Genomic DNA, 20633 nt, shown 5'->3' on the forward strand with positions numbered 1-20633 from the left:
ACTTGATTTTAACTCACGATTTTACCACGTCTTGAGTAGGAAGCTAAGAGAAAAGAAGTAAAGGTATATATGCCCCATACCTGTGCGATCTGCTCTGACCCAATTTTGGTTCAGCTGATAATAAAGAATCTTCAAATTATTTCTAGTACAACTATCAACCAAAATAAAAGCAAGATGTAATAGTCTAAAGAGTCAAATAGTTTATATAAAAAAAAGCGGTTCTCTGCCCTCTCCCTTCACACTTTTGAGTGCTGTTCTTTAGAAGCAGTCTCATTTAACTCCCAGATATTCTTTAGTTCCTTACCTCCAATTTCTGAGTAACATGATAACACTCTGATTTCTTCATTTAAAACTGTAGATAGTGTTTATTGATTTATTCCTATGGGAGATGAGGATTTAGGAAGAAAAAATCATAGGCCAGAGAATAATTAGAATGCTGATACACATTAGTAGTAAGATGATAAAGACTCAGCAAGGGTAGAGGCTATAGGTGAATGAAATAGAGAGAAAAGGGGTGTATAATGTCAGTAAGACTTGATAGATGAGATAATAATCAGTAAATAAATTAGGGTAAAAGTCAAAGATCGTACCAAGTTTTCTGTCATGGTAGCTAAAAAAGCCATGATCCAACTTTAAAAAGCAGAGAACTTTAAAAGAATAATAATTTTGAGTTAGAGATATATTTTTCGGGTTTCTTAAGCCTGAGATAACAATTGGTCTGTGATTTTAATTAGGATAATGTAGCTTAATTCCTCAATTATCTCATACTAAAAGATTTTCCTCATCTGAATTTTTATGTTATTGCTTGTACCACTCAGTATTTTTTGTTTTAGGTAGGCTCCACACCAATGTGGAGCCCAACATGGGGCTTGAACTCACAACCCTGAGATCAAGACCGAGCTGAGATCAAGAATTAGACACTTAACTGACTAGGCCACCCAGGTGCCCCACCACTCACTTAGTATTAATTATTAATTGACATATTCTCAACATTTCATGTGACTATATCTTATTTCCCAAAACAAATTTTGCCCTTCCAAAAAGTAAAATCAATGTTTTACACTTGTATCCCCCATATCTCACTCTCTGACACTATCAGTAACTCCATACTAAGTATACTTTTTATAGCATATTGTTCAGACATCCTTTGAAAAATGTAAAGGATACATTAAAAACTGTGATCAATATTCTAAGAGATGAAAGGTCAGGTGCCTTTAAGGAATAAAAAGGAACTAGAAAGAATTCTTGGAAGTTAAATATACAATAGTACCAGTAAACAATGCATTAAAAAAGAATTAAAGGAGCGCCTGGGTGGCTCAGATGGTTGAGCGTCTGCCTTCGGCTCAGGTCATGATCCTGGGGTCCTGGGATCGAGTCCCACATCGGGCTCCTTGCTTGGCAGGGAGTCTGCTTCTCCCTCTCCCTCTGCCTCTCCCTCTGCTTGTTCTCTCTCTGTCCATCTTGCAAATGAATAAATAAAATTTAAAAAAAAAAGAATTGAATGATAAAGTTGAGAAAATCTCTCAGAAAGTAGAACAAAAAGATAAATAAGATGAAAGAATAAATAAGAATTACAAAAGAAATGAAAAAAGAAAATTTTCCAGAACTGAAGAACATAAGTTTCTACATTGAATGTGATCACCAAGTATGCAGCCCAATGAATAAAGCAAGACCCACCCAAAAGTATATCAAATACTGAAATGTCAGAACACTAAGAAGAAAGAGACGATCGAATAAACTTCAGAGAGAAGACATGGGTTATATACAAAGGTTCTGGAGTCTCAGACTATTATAATCATCTGGAAGCTCAAAGATGATGATCAGTGACTTCAAAATGAAGAAAAAGTATTTCCAACATTGAATTTTATATCTAGCCAAACCTTATAAACGTAAAGGTAAAATAGAGGTCTTTTTTCAGACATACACAATCTACAAAAATGTGCTTCCTATGCACTCTTTCTCAGGAAGCTAAATAAGAATATGTTCCACCAAATCAAAGAAAGACAGGAGATCCAAGAAAGAAAGGAATCCACATGCAAATGAGGAGAAAGGAACTCCTAAGACAATAGTGAAGAGAAGTCCCAGGATGACAGCTGGGCAGCAGCCCTGTAAAACAGTAAATTTAGATCAGAGCAAGAGATGTAAGTGTTTGAGGAGGGATATACCCAAGATTAAAATGGATCTGAGTGGTAACCTGATAGGTTTGACTGTTCTGGTAAGTCTATGGTTGAGCTAGTGATAGGTGAAGAGTTAAGCAAACAAACGAAACAATGAGGTAATTGTTAATTCCAGGAAAAACAAAAACTTTAACAAAAAAATAAATGTAATCGCAGTCATAGTAAAATACCCGACTTAAATGGTAAAAAATAGTCACATGAGTCTGATCCTTTAAACTTTGATACCTTATTTAATCAAAATTTTTGAAGTAATTGGGAGGCTGGAGCAAGAGGAGGAAGAATGGTATGAGAGAAAAGAACTAAATCCTCAGCTCCCATAAGAATAAATCAATAAACAAAATCTACGATTTTTAAATGAAGAAATCAGAGTGTAATGATGTTACTCAAAAATTCGGGTATAAGGAGCTAAAGAATAACTAAAAGTTGAATAAGACTGCTTCTAAAGAACAGGACTCAAAAATGTAGAGGAATGGAGCAGGGAACTGCTTTGTTTTTATATAACTATTGGACTTTAAGACTGTTATATCTGTAACTTTGGAAAATAATTTAAAAAGTTTGGATAGTAACTATTGTATTTTAAAATGGTATATTTTACCTCATTATATATATATATGTACATATATGCAAAAAAGAATGAGACATTTTTCAGTTTATTGTCTTCTGGTATTTCTCCCTAGATACCACTCCCCACCTCCTTAGGAAAATAACTATGTACATTTTCACAAACTTAAATAATTAGATATGTACATTTTCACCACTGTTCATATTGGCTTATGTAATTGCTGACAACATATAAAAAGAAAAATTGGTTCTGTTTCTATTATAAATAATTAAATTATGCATGTGAGCATTTGAAACATATACGAGTGAAAACTACCAGAGCAAGTACTCTCCTATCTAAGCAGGGTTTTTTTTGTTGTTGTTTTTTTTAATAGTGAAAGGCTATTAAGACATGTGTTCCGGACGTTTTGGCTCTGTGGTTTCTGGCCTGTAAATTATCCAGTCATTCAATTATTCATCTACTATACCTTCAGTTATTTATTTATTTACTATACCTTCAGTTATTTATTTATTTATTTTATTTTTTCACAATATTGTGTTAAGGCGAAAAGGTGGAAGAAGCTCCATCTTCTGTATTCTCAGGAAACCATACTTCCCAAGCAAGTATTAAAAATATAGCAATAAGAAAAAAATTACTAGACAGTAAACCCAAAGAAGATATAAACTCTTTGTCTTATTCACCAGAGTATCCCCAGTGCCACAGTATCCAGCAGTGTACTTGGTCCTGAAATGTGTTAAATGAGTTAATGAAACTAGTTTGTAATTTTGTCTACCTTTTCTAACTAAAAGAGATACAGATACCATTCCATTAGGTGTCAGGTATTCACATGCCTAACTACAAAGTAAGACCTGTCTTGTCAATTGTTGTATCTCTGGGGCCTAAAAACATGATGAAACACTAAAAACAAGGCCGGGGGGGGGGGGGGGTGGAGCTCCTTGTCGAGAACAGGTCATAATAGGATCCAAATCCCATTTTGTCACGAACAAAACGTCCAGGCTACTCCGCCCTCTCTGAAAATTGCGCGGCTTTAAGACGAATCAATTCTAATTAGAAAATTCTTTCAAGAACAGGCACTTCCCACTCTATCCAAAGTGAGGCCAAGTTAACAAAACCGCAAAGACTTGGCTAATTCAGGCACAAGCTAATTTATTATTACTGGCCCAAATTACCCAGGTTCTTTTTTGTTGTTGGTTTTTTTGTTTTTGGTTTTTTTTTTTTTTGCTGCGCAGGCCAATATCCACAACCGTACTGGCGCCTCAAGTAGGGCGAACGTTTTCACCAGCAGCTGGTGGGGAGCCCAATGTTTCTCAGCCAAAACCCTGGGAGACTGGGATTTATGCGGTGTAGTAATCCAAACACCTCGAGTAGATTCCAGCCTTTAAAAATCTGCATCTCGTAAAAAATTCCTTCAGTTTTCCATATTTCAAGCCGAGGAAACATCTCCTGAGCTCTTCGGGGACGAGCTCTTTTCCAAATAACACAAACACCGCCAACCCCCCCCATTCTTGAGCCCTAGGCTGGGCCACACACAACCCAGATCAGAAGGGTCACAACAAACTAGACGCCGCCCGCCTCGCCTTTAAAGAAGCCGCGCGCGGTCGGGTTGCCCCAGAGTTCAACTTCCGGCCACATAGTGAAAGGATGTTTTCCTTCTGGTCACTCCCTCCTAGCCACGCCCGCCACGCCCCGCCTTCCGAGTCCGATCTCAGGCAGGCGGGCGCGCAGGAGGGGCGGGGCCGCATGAGGGCCGCTGCGCGGTTCGGCCTCACCGGGCGGCGCGCAGGCTCGCCCGGAGCCGGCGGATAGTGCGGTGGCGCGCTCGCGCGCGCTGGTGCCCTCCCCGTGACGTGCCTGGCGGAGGCCGCGCAAGGGCGCTGTTGCTGCCAGTGCCGCTGTCATGGCGTCTGAGGCGCTGGCTGAAGAGAACCCGCCGCGGTCTCTTTAGAGTGAGGGGCTGGCGGCTGGGTATGGAGAGCGGCCCCGGGAGCCTGCAGCCGCTAGAACACGGGGTGGCCGCCGAGCCAGCGCCAGGGACAGGTTCTCCGCAGGAAGGGCAACCGGAGACCAGGCTCGCCGCTGGGGATGGTCCTGGAGTATGGGCGGCGGAGAGCAGCGGCGGGAATGGGCAGGGGGCGGCGGCCGCCGGGAGGAGCCTCTCGGACTCGGTTTCTCCCGCCGGCTCTCCTCAGGTTCCCGGACCCTGCAGCTCCTTCCCGGGCTTGGACTTAAAGGAGAGCGATTTGAAGAATCCTTCCGCCCAGAAGACGCCTCCGAGAGGGCAGCACAAGGTGACCGCCTCCCCGGAGACAGCCGAGGCCGGAGCGGACCATGGATCGGGTCCGGCCGGAGACGCCGGCCCCCGCCCGGATGCCGCCGGCACCTGCCGGGCAGAGTTGGCGGCCGCCGGGTCCGAGGAGCCCAGCAGCGCCGGCGGCCTCAGCAGCAGTTGCAGCGACCCGAGCCCTCCTGGGGAATCGCCGAGCCTGGACTCCCTGGAGTCGTTCTCTAACCTGCATTCTTTCCCCAGTAGCTCTGAGTTTAATAGTGAGGAGGGAGCGGAGAACAGGGTCCCTGGGGAGGAGGAGGAGGAGGGCGCGGGCGCGGCGGTGTTGCCCGGGGCTGTGCCTCTCTGCCGAGAAGAAGAGGAGGAGGAGGGGGAGGAAGCTCAGGTATTGGCGGCCTCCAAGGAACGCTTCCCGGGACAGTCTGTCTATCACATCAAGTGGATCCAGTGGAAGGAAGAGAACACACCCATCATCACTCAGAATGAGAATGGACCCTGCCCTTTGCTGGCCATCCTCAATGTTTTGCTTCTGGCCTGGAAGGTACATTCTGCAGCTATTTCCTACCGCTTTTGGGGAGGGGGGAAGCGGGGTGAAGAAGCTGCTGCATGTCAGGTGACGGCTTCTTTTCTTTCCTCATTCATCAGTACTCTGTTCTCTTGAAATTCATTATGGGACTCCTTTGTCCAAAGAATATTCTTATATGTATTTCCTAAGGAATTGCCGGCAACCCCAGGTCTCTCAAGTGGTTAAATAAGAGTTCAGGCTGATGTACTTAAAAACAACTAGGACTTAGAGCATCCTAAATCCTAGGATTATTTTTTTAACTATATTTTTCTACGTTTCCTTCTTACTGACCTTGTCACATATGCAAAAGAGTGAAGAATTGGGGAAAATGATCTTCAGAAGTTACTATCAATCCGTGTTATCAAGGAGCAAGTTTTGATGGTTATGTTTAGTCGATTTTCCAACTAATACTTGTGCCATTTGGGTGTAAGATACTTAAGGAAATGGTGACAGGGAAGATGTGGCCCCTTTGACAAATTCCATTTAAGGGAAAGCATTGGTCTGAGCCCAATTACCATAACTTCTTGGTTTTCAAAGATTATGTTTTCATTTTATGCCCGATTTTTACTTGCCCTGTTTCTTTGGCTCTACTTAGTTTGGCATTATTACTAGTAACCTCGCATCAGAATATGTTAAGGGAACTAAAACTGTAATGACTAAAATAAGAAAAGACATATTCAAGGTAAAGGAACAAAAAAAGGAAAGGCTCTTCAAAACTTAAGTATATCGAGGACTCAGTTATGTATAATTGAAGTGTCTTACTCAAGCTTGCGGTTTTAGGGTGCTGAGAAGAAGCATCTTATGGCACACATTTTATTTCCAAATTGATAATTATATCTGTTGATAAAATGTTTCCTAGAAAAAAAATATCCTGGATTATTCTGACCAGTTAGGAAGAAAATCAAATAAAGGGAATAGTATTTATTATGTGCCTTCATTTTCCTGTTACTAGCAAGGGCTGATGCAAAAGAAATAAGATTAGAAACCTTGAGAGTATCTGGTACATAAGGGCACTCAAATGTTTCTTGAAGACTGCCTGCTTTTGAAGAGCTGTTGAGCTATTTGGGGTTGCATCATTGATTTACTTGAAATTACTAAAGGACAATGCAAGACAAAGCACTATAAATATAAATATGTTTATATAAATATAAATTTTTAGGTTATAGAAAACAGATGGAAATGTATTAGATATTCCAAAAGGGGAAATTTTTCTTTGTTTTGGCTTAGTCCCAGAGAGTTTCATGGAATTTGTGGTCTTGAACCAAGCTTTTAAGGAAAAATAGAATTTAAAATAATAGGGAAATGGAATTCTGGGAGAGGGAAGGGTGTAAACAAAAAGGATGAAAATCGAATGGATAGTGTGTGTGTGTGTGTGTGTGTGTGTGTGTGTGTGTGTGTTTGCATGAAAGAAGTGGTTAAGTTCATACCGGTGAATAATAAAAAATAAGATTGAAAAGGTGAAGAGCCACTTGATGAAGGCCTTTAGGGTCAGAGTCGGGAGTTAGACTTGATATATGGGCTGAAATCCCCAGGTTTTTTTGTAGGAAGGAATAACAGTTTCCTTTAGGCTTTTCTCTTCTCTTAGTTTCCATACAGTACTGCAGAAGTTCAGAGTTGCTCCTTCCTCTGGTCTGGAATTTTGGGAGATAGATGAGCATTTAATTGTCTCTTTCAAAGACATGGCTTTGATGAAACGATCAAACGTTTGAATTCCCACTATGGGTGAGGTACTAGAAATACAAAAACAAGATGCAAGTCTGCCCTCATGTAGCTCACTATTAGTGAGCTAGTATATGTCTATGTATAAATAATTACAATGTAATGTGATAAGTTCTAAATGTGCTTTGGGATTACAGAGGGAAGGGTGACTGGGGATGGGATATATCAAGGGAAAGCTTTATAGAAGAGGTAACCTACGAACTGGGTCTGAAGGATGAGTGAGAGAAGGCCTTTCAGGCAGAAGGAATAGTGTCTTCAAAGATGGTGAAGCAGAAAAAGATTTGTTTTTTTTCCTGATTCCAACCTTGGTCGGGAGTGCAGAGGAAGAGGGGAAGGAAATGGTAATAACAGAACGTAAAATTGATAGGTTGGGTTAGACTGTTAAAGAGCAGGCGTGCTAATTAATTTGGAGGATATTTTATAAATCTGTGGCTTTTAGCCTTCTTTCTGCCTCCAGGCTATGGCTACACACAAATAATACTCATCAGTAATCATCAATAGGGAGACAGGAAAAGAGATGAAAGGTCTGATAAAGCGGTGTTCTCTAAGTGAGCCAGGGGTGTTAGATGTCAGAAATATTTTCATAATACTAAGATGTTATTTGCCTTTTCATTCTCATTCTTTCACAAGTGTCAGTGGAGTTTCCCAGGCTATGTGATGTGTGGTGATATCATTCCTCTGACAGGAATGTGTGCTTATGTATTCTTCTGTTTAAAAATTTTCTCAATTTTCATTTCTAGTATGGTAAATATGAGTAGATATAACCTACATAGACAAAAGCTCTTTGGAGGACTGTAATTTTTAGGACTGTAATGGTCCTGACACTAAAAGGTTTGAGAAATGCTACAGTAAAGAAAAATAGTAAATATGTTATGAAAGTAGCAGTCAGATTTCAGAAGACCCATCACGAGTGATGTTTACAGTTTATATTTAGCTGATAATAGGGAACTATTAAAAATTACTGGACAGAGGAATAACGTGATGAAAGTGGTCTTGTTCGTTTGAGATTAGACTAAGGGTAAGATTGTAGTGAGTGTAGCAGGAAGAATGGATGAGGATAACCCTTCTGGTTGGGGAATTCTCTGCCCCTTCTCTTTGATGAAGATAATGTTGCAGCCTAAATGATGAACTGATCACTAACTGGACATAGGAAATGAAGGAGACCAACCCCACCTTTTCTAATCTGGGTAATAGAGATTGATTGGGTCATTCAAAAGATAGAGAATATGTTTTAGGTGGGAGATGTCAAAGTTTGGTTGTGTCAAGTTGGAAATGTCTGGTAGTGGGACATGATGATATAAATATTCATTGTGCCTCTGAACGCATGGAGTGGGTCTCTGGGAAGAGGTCAAATTATAGAGAACTGAATAGGGGAGTTACTGAATAGATGTAAGTATGGTAGCTTACTTGCCATAAGTGTGAGAATAAATGAATACTCCATAGGGAGTGGTAAACAGTAATTCTCAACTTTTTCCCATCCTAATATATGTGGGGAACTACAGATTGCCAGCTTAATTCCTCCCTGTAATTCCAGCCTGTAATTTCCCATGCCCTCTTCAGTAGACATGGAGAAAACAGAGGAACAAAGATTAAACTTGGTGGGGAAAAAGGCATGCTAAGCATTAAGGGTGAGAGAGTGTAAAAGAAACTAGTATAGGCATAATTTAAGATATTGAGAACTGGAAATAGGACAATGTCATGATAGTAGTCTTGGAGAGAGAGACTGTAGTAAAGTGGTCAGTTATTGTCAAGTGCAACAGCATCAAGGAGCCATTGGAGTAGGAAAGATTTTTGCTAAAAAAGGGCAGGTGTGAGGACAAGGTTGCTGAAAGTCAGGATAATATGACTCCTCACAATAGGTGGTAAAGTTCTCTTCAGAGGAAAGGAACAACAATCTCATTTTCTGAAGCAGTGGAAGAAATGGGACAAAGAAGATAGACAAGGTCTTGTTAAGATAGAGAGGCAGGGGGAGCCTGGGTGACTCAGTCGGTTGAGCAGCTGACTCTTGATATTGGTCATGATTTCAGGGTACTGGGATCCAGGCCCTGCAAGGCCCTGCATCATTGAGCTCCGCGCTCAGCAGGGAGTCTGCCTGTGGATTCGCTCTCTCCCTCTCCCTTTGCCCCCTTGCCCAGCTCACTTACATGCGCTCTCTCTATATAAAATAAATCTTAAAAAAGAGAGAGAGAGAGAGGCAGATGGAAATTGAAGCCTCATTCTCCCATTTTGGCAGAATAACAATTGACCTGGTCATTAATAACTATCGAACTTGTCAGTAATTAGCAAGGAAAGCTTGTAAAGCATGGAGAGGAGGATTTTGTGAGAAAGGTACATTATATTTTAAAGAAATTCTAATCTCATGGAGGTTATGTCTAGGAATTTGAGGCATAAATAGAAAGTAGGAAGCAGTAATGGATAAATTGGGGGTACTCTTTAAAAACTTTTAGAATATCAATTTTGCTTTGTTTTTGGTTTTTTTTCCCCAGTAGTTCTCTAATACCTAGAAATAGGAGTAGGAAGAATGGCTCATTAGAGTTACATCAGGGATTGGGCTTTTCAAAAGCTGATTTATGGAGAGTAAATGGAATTAGAGTTGAAAAATGAAACAGTTGATTGTTTCTTTTGGGGGAGGTGAAGTAATGGGAAAAATCAATAAACTAAACATCTTGGGAGGATTTGAGTGATTCAAAGAAAGTAAGTGCCGTGGTTCTGGTGGAGAGTTGACAGTTAAAATTATCAAACAGACCAAGTACTGTGTTGGAAATATTGGAGTATTAATTATAAGTGTTGCTTTAGGACTGATGAAGAGTAGATGATCATTCATAATCTCTGAAATAGCTGAGCTGTAATAATCCAACAAATCAAGAAAGAAGGAAACCTATTCGTTAAATTTAATTCAAGCTCAAATTTCTAATTCTGTTTAACTGACACCAGGTATATTTACCTAAATTTATGCTTTGGAATACATTTTCATTTTGCTTCTTTACTTTAGACTATACTTGGTGTTTTTTATAGTTTTTCTTTAATCTTTCATTTTATCTATCAAAAACAATGCCATCTATAGGTATATTTGAAGGCTGTGGCCCATTTATTTAGATGTGTTTAGGGGTGCCTGGCTGGCTCAGTCGGTAGGTAATGTGACTCTTGATCTGGGGGTTGTGAGTTTAAGCCCCACATATAGTATAGAGATCACTTAAAAATAAAATCTTAAAAAGATGTGTTTGTAAAAATCAACAAGTCAAAATATATATAAAATATAAAATTTAGTTTCTGATGATACTGACTTTATGTTATAAAAGTTGAAGCTTTGTGATGGGTACTTGGAAATTCATTATACTATTATTTTTCTATTTTGTGTAACTTAAATATTGCATTATGTAACATTTTTTAACGTTTCTGCCTTAATATCTTTATGTTTATGAAAGTATTACTTTGGGGTACCTGGGTGGCTCAGTTGGTTAAGCATTGCCTTCAGCTCATGTCATGATCCCTGGGTCCTGGGATCAAGCACTGCGCCCCCTCCATGGGGCTCCCTGCTCAGTGGGGAGTCTGCTTTTCTCTCTCCCTCCGACCCTCCCCCCTGCTTGTGCTCTCGCTTGTGCACTCTCTCTCAAATGAATAAAGAAAATATCTCAAAAATCTCTAAATAAATAAATAAAATCTTTTTTAAAAAGTATTTTTATATTTAATATAAATATTTAAAAATATTTAATAACAAATATTAATGTACACATATAGTAGATACATATGTACACATATTCATTGATTAAAAAATGATGATTTTTCTCTTTATTCATTTGAGAGAGAGAGAGCAAGCAGGGGTAGGGCAGAGGGAGAGGGAGAGAGAATCCCAAGCAGACTCTCCGCTGAGCAGGGAACCTGGTGCAGGGCTCTGTCTTAGGACACTGGAATCACGACCTGAGCCAAAACCAAGAGTCAGACGCTTAACAGACTGAGCCACGCAGGCACCCCATATTACTTTAATAATAGAGGGAATCCCTACTTTGTCATACTTTTGTTTTGTTTTTTTTTAAAGATTTTATTTTATTTGAGAGAGAGAACAGAGCAAGAGAGAGAGGGAGAAGCAGGCTCTCTGCTTGAGCATCATTTCCTTCTACAAACTTAACTTCCCTTACCAAATTTCTCATTCATATTGATTATATGGATCTTAATTTTTAGAATCTCCTGAGTCTTAGAGTTAACCTCAGTTATTCTTTCCCTATCGTCCTACACTTTTCTTTCTTTTTTTTTTAAGATTTATTTATTTATTTGAGGGAGAGAGAGAATCTTCAAGCAGGTTCCTCCCTGAATGCAGATCCCATCACACTCTATCTCATGACCCATGAGATCATGACCTAAGCCAAAATCAAGAGTTGGATGCTTAACCTACTGAGCCATCCAGGCACCCCTCATCCTCCACTTCACAAAGTTCTGTCAGTTCTTCATTTAAAATATATTTCAGATGGTGTTTTACATAAGATTTGTGTTGAAAGAAAGTGTTTTGCTGTAAAGTCTGTAAATACTGGTATAATGGAAAGGGTTCAATCTCAGTTTACATCATAGCTTTGCTACTTTGGACAAATTAACTTTTCAGTGCATTAGTTTATTCTTTGAATGAAGGTAATAAAATCTTCTTCATAGGATTGTTGTGGATTAAGGATAACATGCAAATTGAATGACAATTAGTTCAATATATTAAAATTTTTTTTCTGACTTTCCTAAAGAGCAGAGATTGGCAAATACTCAACTTTTTGTCTTCTCAAGTAACTCCCCAACTTATAGAGGTGTTATAATTCCAACTGTGTATTTCTCACTTTTTATTGGTATTCCAGTTAAACATTCAATAATATTCTTTGGTCATTTTTGTACTTACCATCACCTATATAAACTGCTTATTTCTTAGTTATTACTGGGTCTCCTGCATTTCTCTACTCCCCTCAGAATATCAATATCATAGGTATCAAAATCTTGGCATATCATTTTTGGGATGTTTTGCATTCTTGTTTAAGATTTTATTAATACTTTACGTGGAAGATTTGTTTTTATTTTTTTAATTTTTTTAAATTAAAAAAATTTTTGATCTTGCTTGAGTCTATTCTCAAATACACTTCACTCTTCAGATGACTAAGAATTACAGAATAATTTGGCTGAATGAATGAGGTTTTACTGTATAGTTGAATATTTGGAGTAGCTATTTCCTTTTGTTAACTTAAATATTATTGCTGTGCTTACATTATTAATTTGCTCAGGAAATCCAGTTAATTCAGTAAAATCTTTGTTCTAGGAGAGGACATAATTTATTTTCCTAGACTCTATTTGGACTCTTAATTTGGAGCTATGTATTACTATATACTAAGAAGCTTTGCTCATGTTTTAGGAAGAATATTTAAACTACTTAAGAGAGTACCTTTCAACTACCTTTATATACATTAAAGTACTCATGTACTTAAGAACAATATGTTATAGATTATGACTAAAAGAAGACCACCTAAGAACCTAGGTCATACTTCATTTGAGTTTTTTTCATTGTAAAATTTAAAAATTAGAGATTCAGACAAAATACCATACTTGTTAATTCTATATTCTTAGCTAGTTATTCCCTAACCTGTTTTTTCTTTTATAAAATCTAAAGAGACAAAGGAGTGAAAGTCATTGGATCATTAACAAAACTTTTGGCACTTGTTTTTGAGGTGATGGTGTAGAGGAAAGCAAAAAGAGAATCAAGCTTTCAGGAAGATCATTTTGTGGTTTTTAAAAAAAAAAGATCTGTTGACAGCTTCACAGTATTAGTGAGAAGTAGGCGTTCCTTCTCAATTATGTTTATTTGTCCTTAGTTTTAATGACTATCCGGAATATGTTATTGGCTAGGATTCAGGAAATGAGTATTTCACTGAGTCTGCTTGTGAATAAGTCAGTTAAAATATTTGTATGCTGTTGTCCCACTTCTTAATCAGTATAGAGGTGTCATTTTTTTTCCCAAATGTTTGAAACAACACATGGTAGGCAGTTGTTATTTGGAAATTTCAAGGCTATACCCTGAAATCATGTTTGTAGAAATCTAGAATTATAGTATGTTTTTCCCAAGTACATATACTTGTTAGTGCCTTTGTTTCTTATTTTGACAGAAATGCCACAATTGACACTTCTGCTAATTCTTATTTTGACAATTTTGTAAGAGGATTGCTACTTTAAACAAAGCAGAGGATAAGCTATCTGTTTGTGGAATTTTCTGCTGAATATTATTCTGACTGGACCTGTCTGGAATAAAAGAATATATAGGTCTTATTTAAGAAACATTGTTAGGTGTAAGTGGGACTTTTAGATTGTTCTGACAGTTATTCAGAGTATAAACATTCACAGTGAATATAAACTACTGGTTTAAATATCAAACTTTTAATAGTGCTACTGAAATAGCTTGATAAAATAGTCTATAGTGATAAAATATTCTATAGTAAACAGTTAAAATCGTCTAAAGCAGGGATCAACAGACTTTTCCCACAAAGGATCAGAGAGTAAGTAAATATTTTAGGCTTTGTGGGCTCTTTGATCTCTCTTGGAAAGATTCAACTCTATTATTGTTGTGCAAAAACAGCCAAAACTATACATAAACAATGAGAGTGTTGCAATAAAACTTTATTTAGAAAAACAGGCAGGAGACCATAATTTGCCAATGAATTTCAGTTTATAAATATACTATATATGGGAATTCTCTACTTTCTGCTCAATTTTCTGTAAACCTAAAACTGCTTAAAAAAAATCTATTAAAATTTTTTTGAGAAATATGACACAGGAAAAAAAAACAATTTAGAATCAAATAATGATCAAAACCTCCGTGGCATCTCTTAGTTTTCACTGAGTGATAAATCCCCTGGATGACAAAATTGTAAGCATTAATTGTCATGTATGCTCTCAGAGGGTACCAAACTGTTCTGTTTTACAGAGATCTGTTTTGGAACTTATTTTATTCATTGATTAAAACAAACAAAATATTGTAACATGCTATTACCACATTTGCTAACATAAACACCCAGAGCACCTTCTTCAACACTTGGAGGAATTGTTGGAAAAATTGATGATTTAAATGATTTCCTTGGTTGAACAGAAAATAATTCCCAAAAAATAACTCCTGGTGAATTTTAAATTACGTTACTCTTCTCCTGTCATTGATATTTAATTACTTTGAGTTTCCATCCTACAGTATTTATTTTTCTTCTATCCTATGAATATACCACTCAGTATGCTTTTGAATTAGTCAGTTAAAATATTTATAACGGTTGGCTGTAATATCTGTGTAACTCATCTGACAATTCAATTGAAACATTAATGTAGACTGTGTTGCAGCTGAATTAATTTTAGAAACTTAAATATGATTGTAATGTATGTATCTACTTTTAACCTTTTTATTGTAAACTATAACACATAGAATACATAAAACAGAGATGTATAGTTTAATAAGTTATTGTAAAAAAAAAAATGTCAGTGAAACTACCATGCAAGTCCAGAAATAGAGCATTACCAGTGTCCCAGAGGCTCTTATTTTTTTTAAAGATTTATTTATTTATTTGAGAGAGTGGGCGAGCAAGCCCAGTGGGGAGGGAGAGAGGGAGAGAGAATCTCAGGTTGAGCACAGAGCCTGACGCAGCGTTCCATCCCACGACCCTGAGATGATGACCTTAGCTGAAACTAAGAGTTAGACACTCAATGAACTGTTCCCCATCGGGCACCCCCAGAAGGCTCTTACATGCCTTTTTCCAACTATAACTCCTTCCCTTACCCCTAGGGCCAACCATATTGTGATTTTTATAGTATCCATTTCCTTACTTTTCTTTATAATTTTGTCACCATGTGTGCAGCAAACAATATAGTTTAATCTTGCCTGCTTTTAAACTTTGCAAGTGGAATCATACAGTGTGAATTCTTCAGTATATGACTAATACTTTATTTTTTTTTTAAAGATTTTATTTATTTGAGAGAGAGAGTGACAGCATGAGCAGGGGTAGGGGCAAAAGGAGAGGGAGAAGCAGACCCCCCACTAAGCAGGGAGCCCAACGTGGGGTTCAATCCCAGGATTCTGGGATTATGACCTGAGCCATGGGCAGATGCTTAACTGAGCTACCCAGGCACCCCTGACTAATACTTTAATACTGTATTCATTATAGTCATTCAGTAAAAATGGCCAAGGTAAACTGAAGTAACGGGATATTGAGCTATATTCAAACTTGTCTTCAGTAAAACTGCTCTGTGGGTGACCTCTCACATGTTTGGTGCCTCTTCCTGCCCTTCAACTGCTCTAACATGTAGGACATTGTTGGTAGTGCCTAGTGACAATCGTAGTCGGTGGTGAAAGGGGTAACACTTGGTTTTGAAAACAGATTTCTCAATGTCTCTATGAGATCTTATATCACCCTGTAAATTTTATGGTGATAAGATTGACTTTGCCATATTTTATAAAGATTAGTTATAAAGAATTTAATAACAAATATTAATGTATACATATAGTAGATACATATATACACATACATACTTATGTTTCTGACTGAAGAAACACTTTAATTACCTGAAACATTTGATTTTATAGAAAAAATACTTTGTTTTTCAGGTGAAACTTCCACCGATGATGGAAATCATAACTGCTGAACAGCTGATGGAATATTTAGGTTAGTGTTGAAAAGTGGATGATTTTATATCTCTTTCAAAATAAAGTCTCCAAAGCAATATATTACCAAATCGCATCTTTCTGAAGTGCTATTATATAATCTACTTTAAAATTATAATTTTGAATCTCTTAATTAAAAATTTGTATCAGTATGTTACTGTTCTTGGGTATTAAACCTTTGAAGGCTTTTTCTAACCAGCGTTAAAATTCTATAATATAAATAAGGAGACTGATAACTTCCAGAGAAGAACAAGTTACATACTAATTCCTAATAAATTGCAGAACAGGAAATGGTACAGAAATTCTGACATTGCATGTAGAAAGTGTTAAAAAAAATATTGAGTAGACTGGATTTAAAGACCCAGGAGGTGATTTAGAGCATCACTATCCAAAGTATGATTCATGGACCTATACCAGTCTATGAAGTGTTAGTTACCAATCTGCAGTGATATAAGGGCTTGTGCCAAAATGTAAAACATTTACATAAGCACACTGGTTCATCTGAAATTTTTCATAGCAAAATTTTCTTGACGAAGGAGGCAGTGTCTTAAGTTGCATTCTTATGCAAGCTTCTTATTTCAAAACAGACTAGTAATACGCAGTTTGCAGACCAGCTGCTTTCAGTAGAACTTGTTTACAGAGCAGATAGCTGTATATCACACTGAGGTCTTTTACAATTTAACAAATAGGAATTTATATATTTATACTGTCACCAAATAGGAAATCTTAATCCACATTTTTAGTTTTTTTAGTAATTAAATGTTTATTTTAAGAAAAATAATTTTTTTTTTTGGTCAGCTGGTTAGTTTGTCTACGCCATTCCAGACTACGAGCTAACTGATTTTTAATGAAATAATAGGCTTAGTGAAGTAATGGAGATTGTAGCTTTTGGAAGACCCTTTCCTTTATGTAATTACAGTCATTTATTCCTATTCACTGGCTAGGGAAATCTCATAGTTAAGGGTAGATTACTTTGAATACCCATGTATCTGGAAATAGAATTTCTATTTATACCTCTTTTAGTCTAGCTTAGTGATTCTTAAACTTTGTGATTTCTAAATTATGTTTCATAATTGGGAACATAATTGGGAATTATGTTTCATGGGGAAGGCTGAAATATGCTTGGTGCTTTGGTGAATAGCCAGTATGACTTCCAAGAAGTGTGCAAAGGAGATGACATTTGAGAGGTAATGGGGTCAGGTCATATCGGGCCCTGTATGTAGGCTATTATAGCCTGATGTTTGCTGTGAGTGAGCTTGGAAGCCATTAGAGGATTTGAACAGAGGACTGATGTGATCTGACTTTGAGTGTAACAAGAATTCTCTGGCTGAAATTAGAATTTAGGAAGGAAAGGACAAGCAGGGTTATCAGGAAGCTATTACAACAAAAGATGCTATTACAACCGCCAAAAGATGGTGGTGGCTTCAAACAAGGTAGTAGAAGTGGAGATTGTAAAATGTGGTCAGATTCTGGATATAGAGCTGACAGAACTTGCTGATCAGTTGAATGTAGAGTGAGAGTGGTTCACCCCCTGGTTTTTGGCTTGCACAACTGGAAGGATGGTGTTAACATCAGCCAAAACAGGGGAAAAAAATGGAAGGAACATGTTTAGGGAGGAATAACAGGATTTTGGTTTTGGGATGTTTATTGACATGCAAGTGGAAATTTCAGGATGGCCATTGGATATATAAATCTAGAGTTCAGTGGAGAGGTCTAGATCAGTGCTGTACAATAGAAATTTCTGTGATAGAAATGTTTAATAACTGCTATCTAGTTTGGTAGCTACTAGCAACATGTGGCTCTTGAGCTCTTAACATATAGCTAATGTGCCTGGGGACCTGAATATTAAATTTAGTTTTAATTAATTAAAATTATATAGCCATATGTTGCTACTGGCTAATGTATTTGGCAATGCAGATCTAGCCTAGAAATATACATTTGGGAGCAGACAACATATATAAATGGTAGACTGAGTGAAATCACAACGAGAATGAATGTAGATAGAGAAGGGGAAAGATCAATGGACTGAATGTGAGACATGCCAACGATTAGAAGTTGTGGAAGAAGGAAGAACAGGTATGTTCAAGCCAGGTAGAAGAAAAACAGGAGACTGATTTCCTAGAATCCAAATGAAGTTTCAATGAAAAGTGGAGATTAACTGAACCAAATGCTGCTAATAGGTCAAGCAGCGTGAAGAATAAAAATTGACTATTGATTGAACCATAGGAGGTCACTGGTAACCACTTCAACAAGTCCATGGGAGGAAACCAGACAGGGTGGGTACAAGAGAAAATTGGAAACCTTTATACGTAACCAATAGCAATGTAACTTAACACAGCCGCTTTGGAAAATAGTTTGTCAGTTCCTTAAAAAGTTAAACTTAGTATGACCCATAATTTCACCCAGGGGAATTTGTAAAAACACACATCCATACAGAAACTTTTTTATTCTTTTTTTTTAAAGATTTTATTTATTTATTTGACAGAGAGAGACACAGCAAGAGAGGGAACACAAGCAGAGGGAGTAGGAGAGGGAGAAGCAGGCTTCCTGCTGAGCAGGGAGCCCGATGCGGGGCTAGATCCCAGGACCCTGGGATCATGCCTGAGCCGAAGGCAGACGCTTAACAACTGAGCCACCCAGGCGCCCCAAAACTTTTTTATTCTTAATAACCAAAAAAATGGAAACAACTCAAATGTCTATCCACTGATGAGTGGATAAACAAAATGTGATATATCCATACAGTGAAATATTGACCACAAAGAGGAATGTACTGATAAACTTTAATGTGGATAAAACTTAGACATTATGCTAAGTTAAAGAGGTCAAGTCACAAAAGACCACATATTTTATGATCCCATTTATAGAGACAAATAAAATAGTGGTTGCTTGGGACTGGTGAAGAGGATAAGGGGGCAAATAGGGATTGACTGCTAATGGGTACAGAATTTCTTTTGGGGGGACAAAAATGTTCTAAAATCATGATGATTTCATAATCCTGTTAACATACTTTCAAAATATTGAATTGTATACTTTAAATGGATTTATTTTATAATATCTGAAATACATCTCAGAGCTATTTAAAAAAAGAAAACTGGAGGAAAGAAATTGAAAAGAGTACTTTTGACAAATAGAAGAATTAGTCTTAGATAGTATATAGATAGCTCATCAGTAGCAATAAGAGGTGAGACAGAATGTATTAAAAATAGATGCAGGTAGGTGGGTAGATGTGGCTGTGGTAGCTTGTAGACGGTCTTTTGAGTACTTTTATTTTCTCAGTGAGATAGGGAACCAGATCATCAGCTGAGAGTGAGAATGAAGAAAGAGTTGTTGGATGTGAGAGGGAAGGTATGCAATAATTGCCTGTAGAAGAGTAGGAGAGTGAATGGGAGATGTGATATGTTCCTGGGCATTACCTCTGAAGTGAGTGAGAGCAGCGAGCATGGTGGTATGATTTCTCCAGTCACATTTAGCTGCGTGAGTATAGGCCTACATAGTGGGGGGGGGGGGGCAGGATTTAACCAGAGTTGGGTTTTTGCCAAGTGAATAAGTTGAAGAAAGAGTCTAGAGAATTGAAGATGTGTGTTAAGAGTGATTATAATGACGGGCCAAGGATTTGAGTTGCATAAAGAGGAAACAAAGATATAAATGTGCTGAAAAAAAAATGTGATGGAGTTAAAGGACTGTAGGGGTTCTGATGGAGCTTTAGAAGTTTTGGAGCCTGGTAATGACAAAGCTGTATGACCATGGGGAATGAGTTTCTAGGGTAAGGTAGAATATAAGATTCTTGGGCGCCTGGGTGGCTCAGTTGGTTAAGCGACTGCCTTCGGCTCAGGTCATGATCCTGGAGTCCCGGGATCGAGGCCCGCATCGGGCTCCCCGCTCAGCGGGGGGTCTGCTTCTCCCTCTGACCCTCCCCCCTCTCATGTGCTCTCGCTTTCTCGCTGTCTCAAATAAACAAATAAAATCTTTAAAAAAAAAAAAGAATATAAGATTCTTGTTGAAGAAGAGATCAAGGAAGAGAAAGCTAGGTTATTGGATGGATTATCTCTATTAATATTGGAATTACCAAAAAATTATGTTAGGATTTGTGTTCAAGTGAGGTAGTAAGCTAGGAATGAGAAGGATTGACCTGGAAGTTAATAGAAGATTGCAACCAGGTGGGTGGATGATGGGTAGTAGTAATTGATGGTATGAGTTTTAAAACTGAGGAGTTTTAGGGAGGAAGGGGAGAGAGAATGACAACATGACAATAGGGAGCAAGTAGATACCTGCTCCACCTCCAGGCTCACTGGTAAAGAAGCATGAGAGAGAACTGTCACTTGAGAAGGCTGCAGTGTCATTAAGGCAGAGCCAAATTTCATTTAGTCATGAAGGTGAAGGGAACATTAAGAGAAGAATATACCTGGAAGATTTTGCTCAGGAGGGTCCATGAGTTCCAGCGGACACTGAAATTCAAGATAAGAATTTAGGAGTCATCAGTATAAAAATGGCATTTAAATCTGTGGAAATTAATGAGAGCATTAAGAGAGACAGTATAAAGAGAGAAGAGAAGAGGGTCAGGATTGTCCCCTGAAGTTTCCCAGCATGGAGAGATGGGGAAGAGCAGTGTTTCCCAGTCTTTTTTTTAATTATTGCCCCCTAAGGAGCCTTTGTAGATATTTTATCCTAAT

At 37.9% G+C, this 20633-nt stretch overlaps 1 protein-coding gene across 3 annotated transcripts in view; it reads left to right on the top strand.

Annotated features, from left to right (window-relative positions):
* Positions 1-4588: 4588 nt before the first annotated feature.
* Positions 4589-20633, top strand: part of MINDY2 (MINDY lysine 48 deubiquitinase 2) — an 80315-nt gene continuing 64270 nt past the window's right edge. For 2 of the 3 annotated variants that reach the window (XM_027570580.1, XM_027570579.1), the window contains exons 1-2: positions 4589-5564; positions 15907-15964. In XM_027570580.1, coding sequence (XP_027426381.1) covers positions 4707-5564; positions 15907-15964 — 916 coding nt within the window. In that variant the 5' untranslated portion in view covers positions 4589-4706. The remainder of the gene's footprint in view (positions 5565-15906; positions 15965-20633) is intronic. The other variant, XM_027570578.1, reaches the window with a different exon arrangement.

The sequence above is a fragment of the Zalophus californianus genome, chromosome 6 (assembly GCF_009762305.2).
Source record: "Zalophus californianus isolate mZalCal1 chromosome 6, mZalCal1.pri.v2, whole genome shotgun sequence".
NCBI lineage: Eukaryota > Metazoa > Chordata > Mammalia > Carnivora > Otariidae > Zalophus > Zalophus californianus.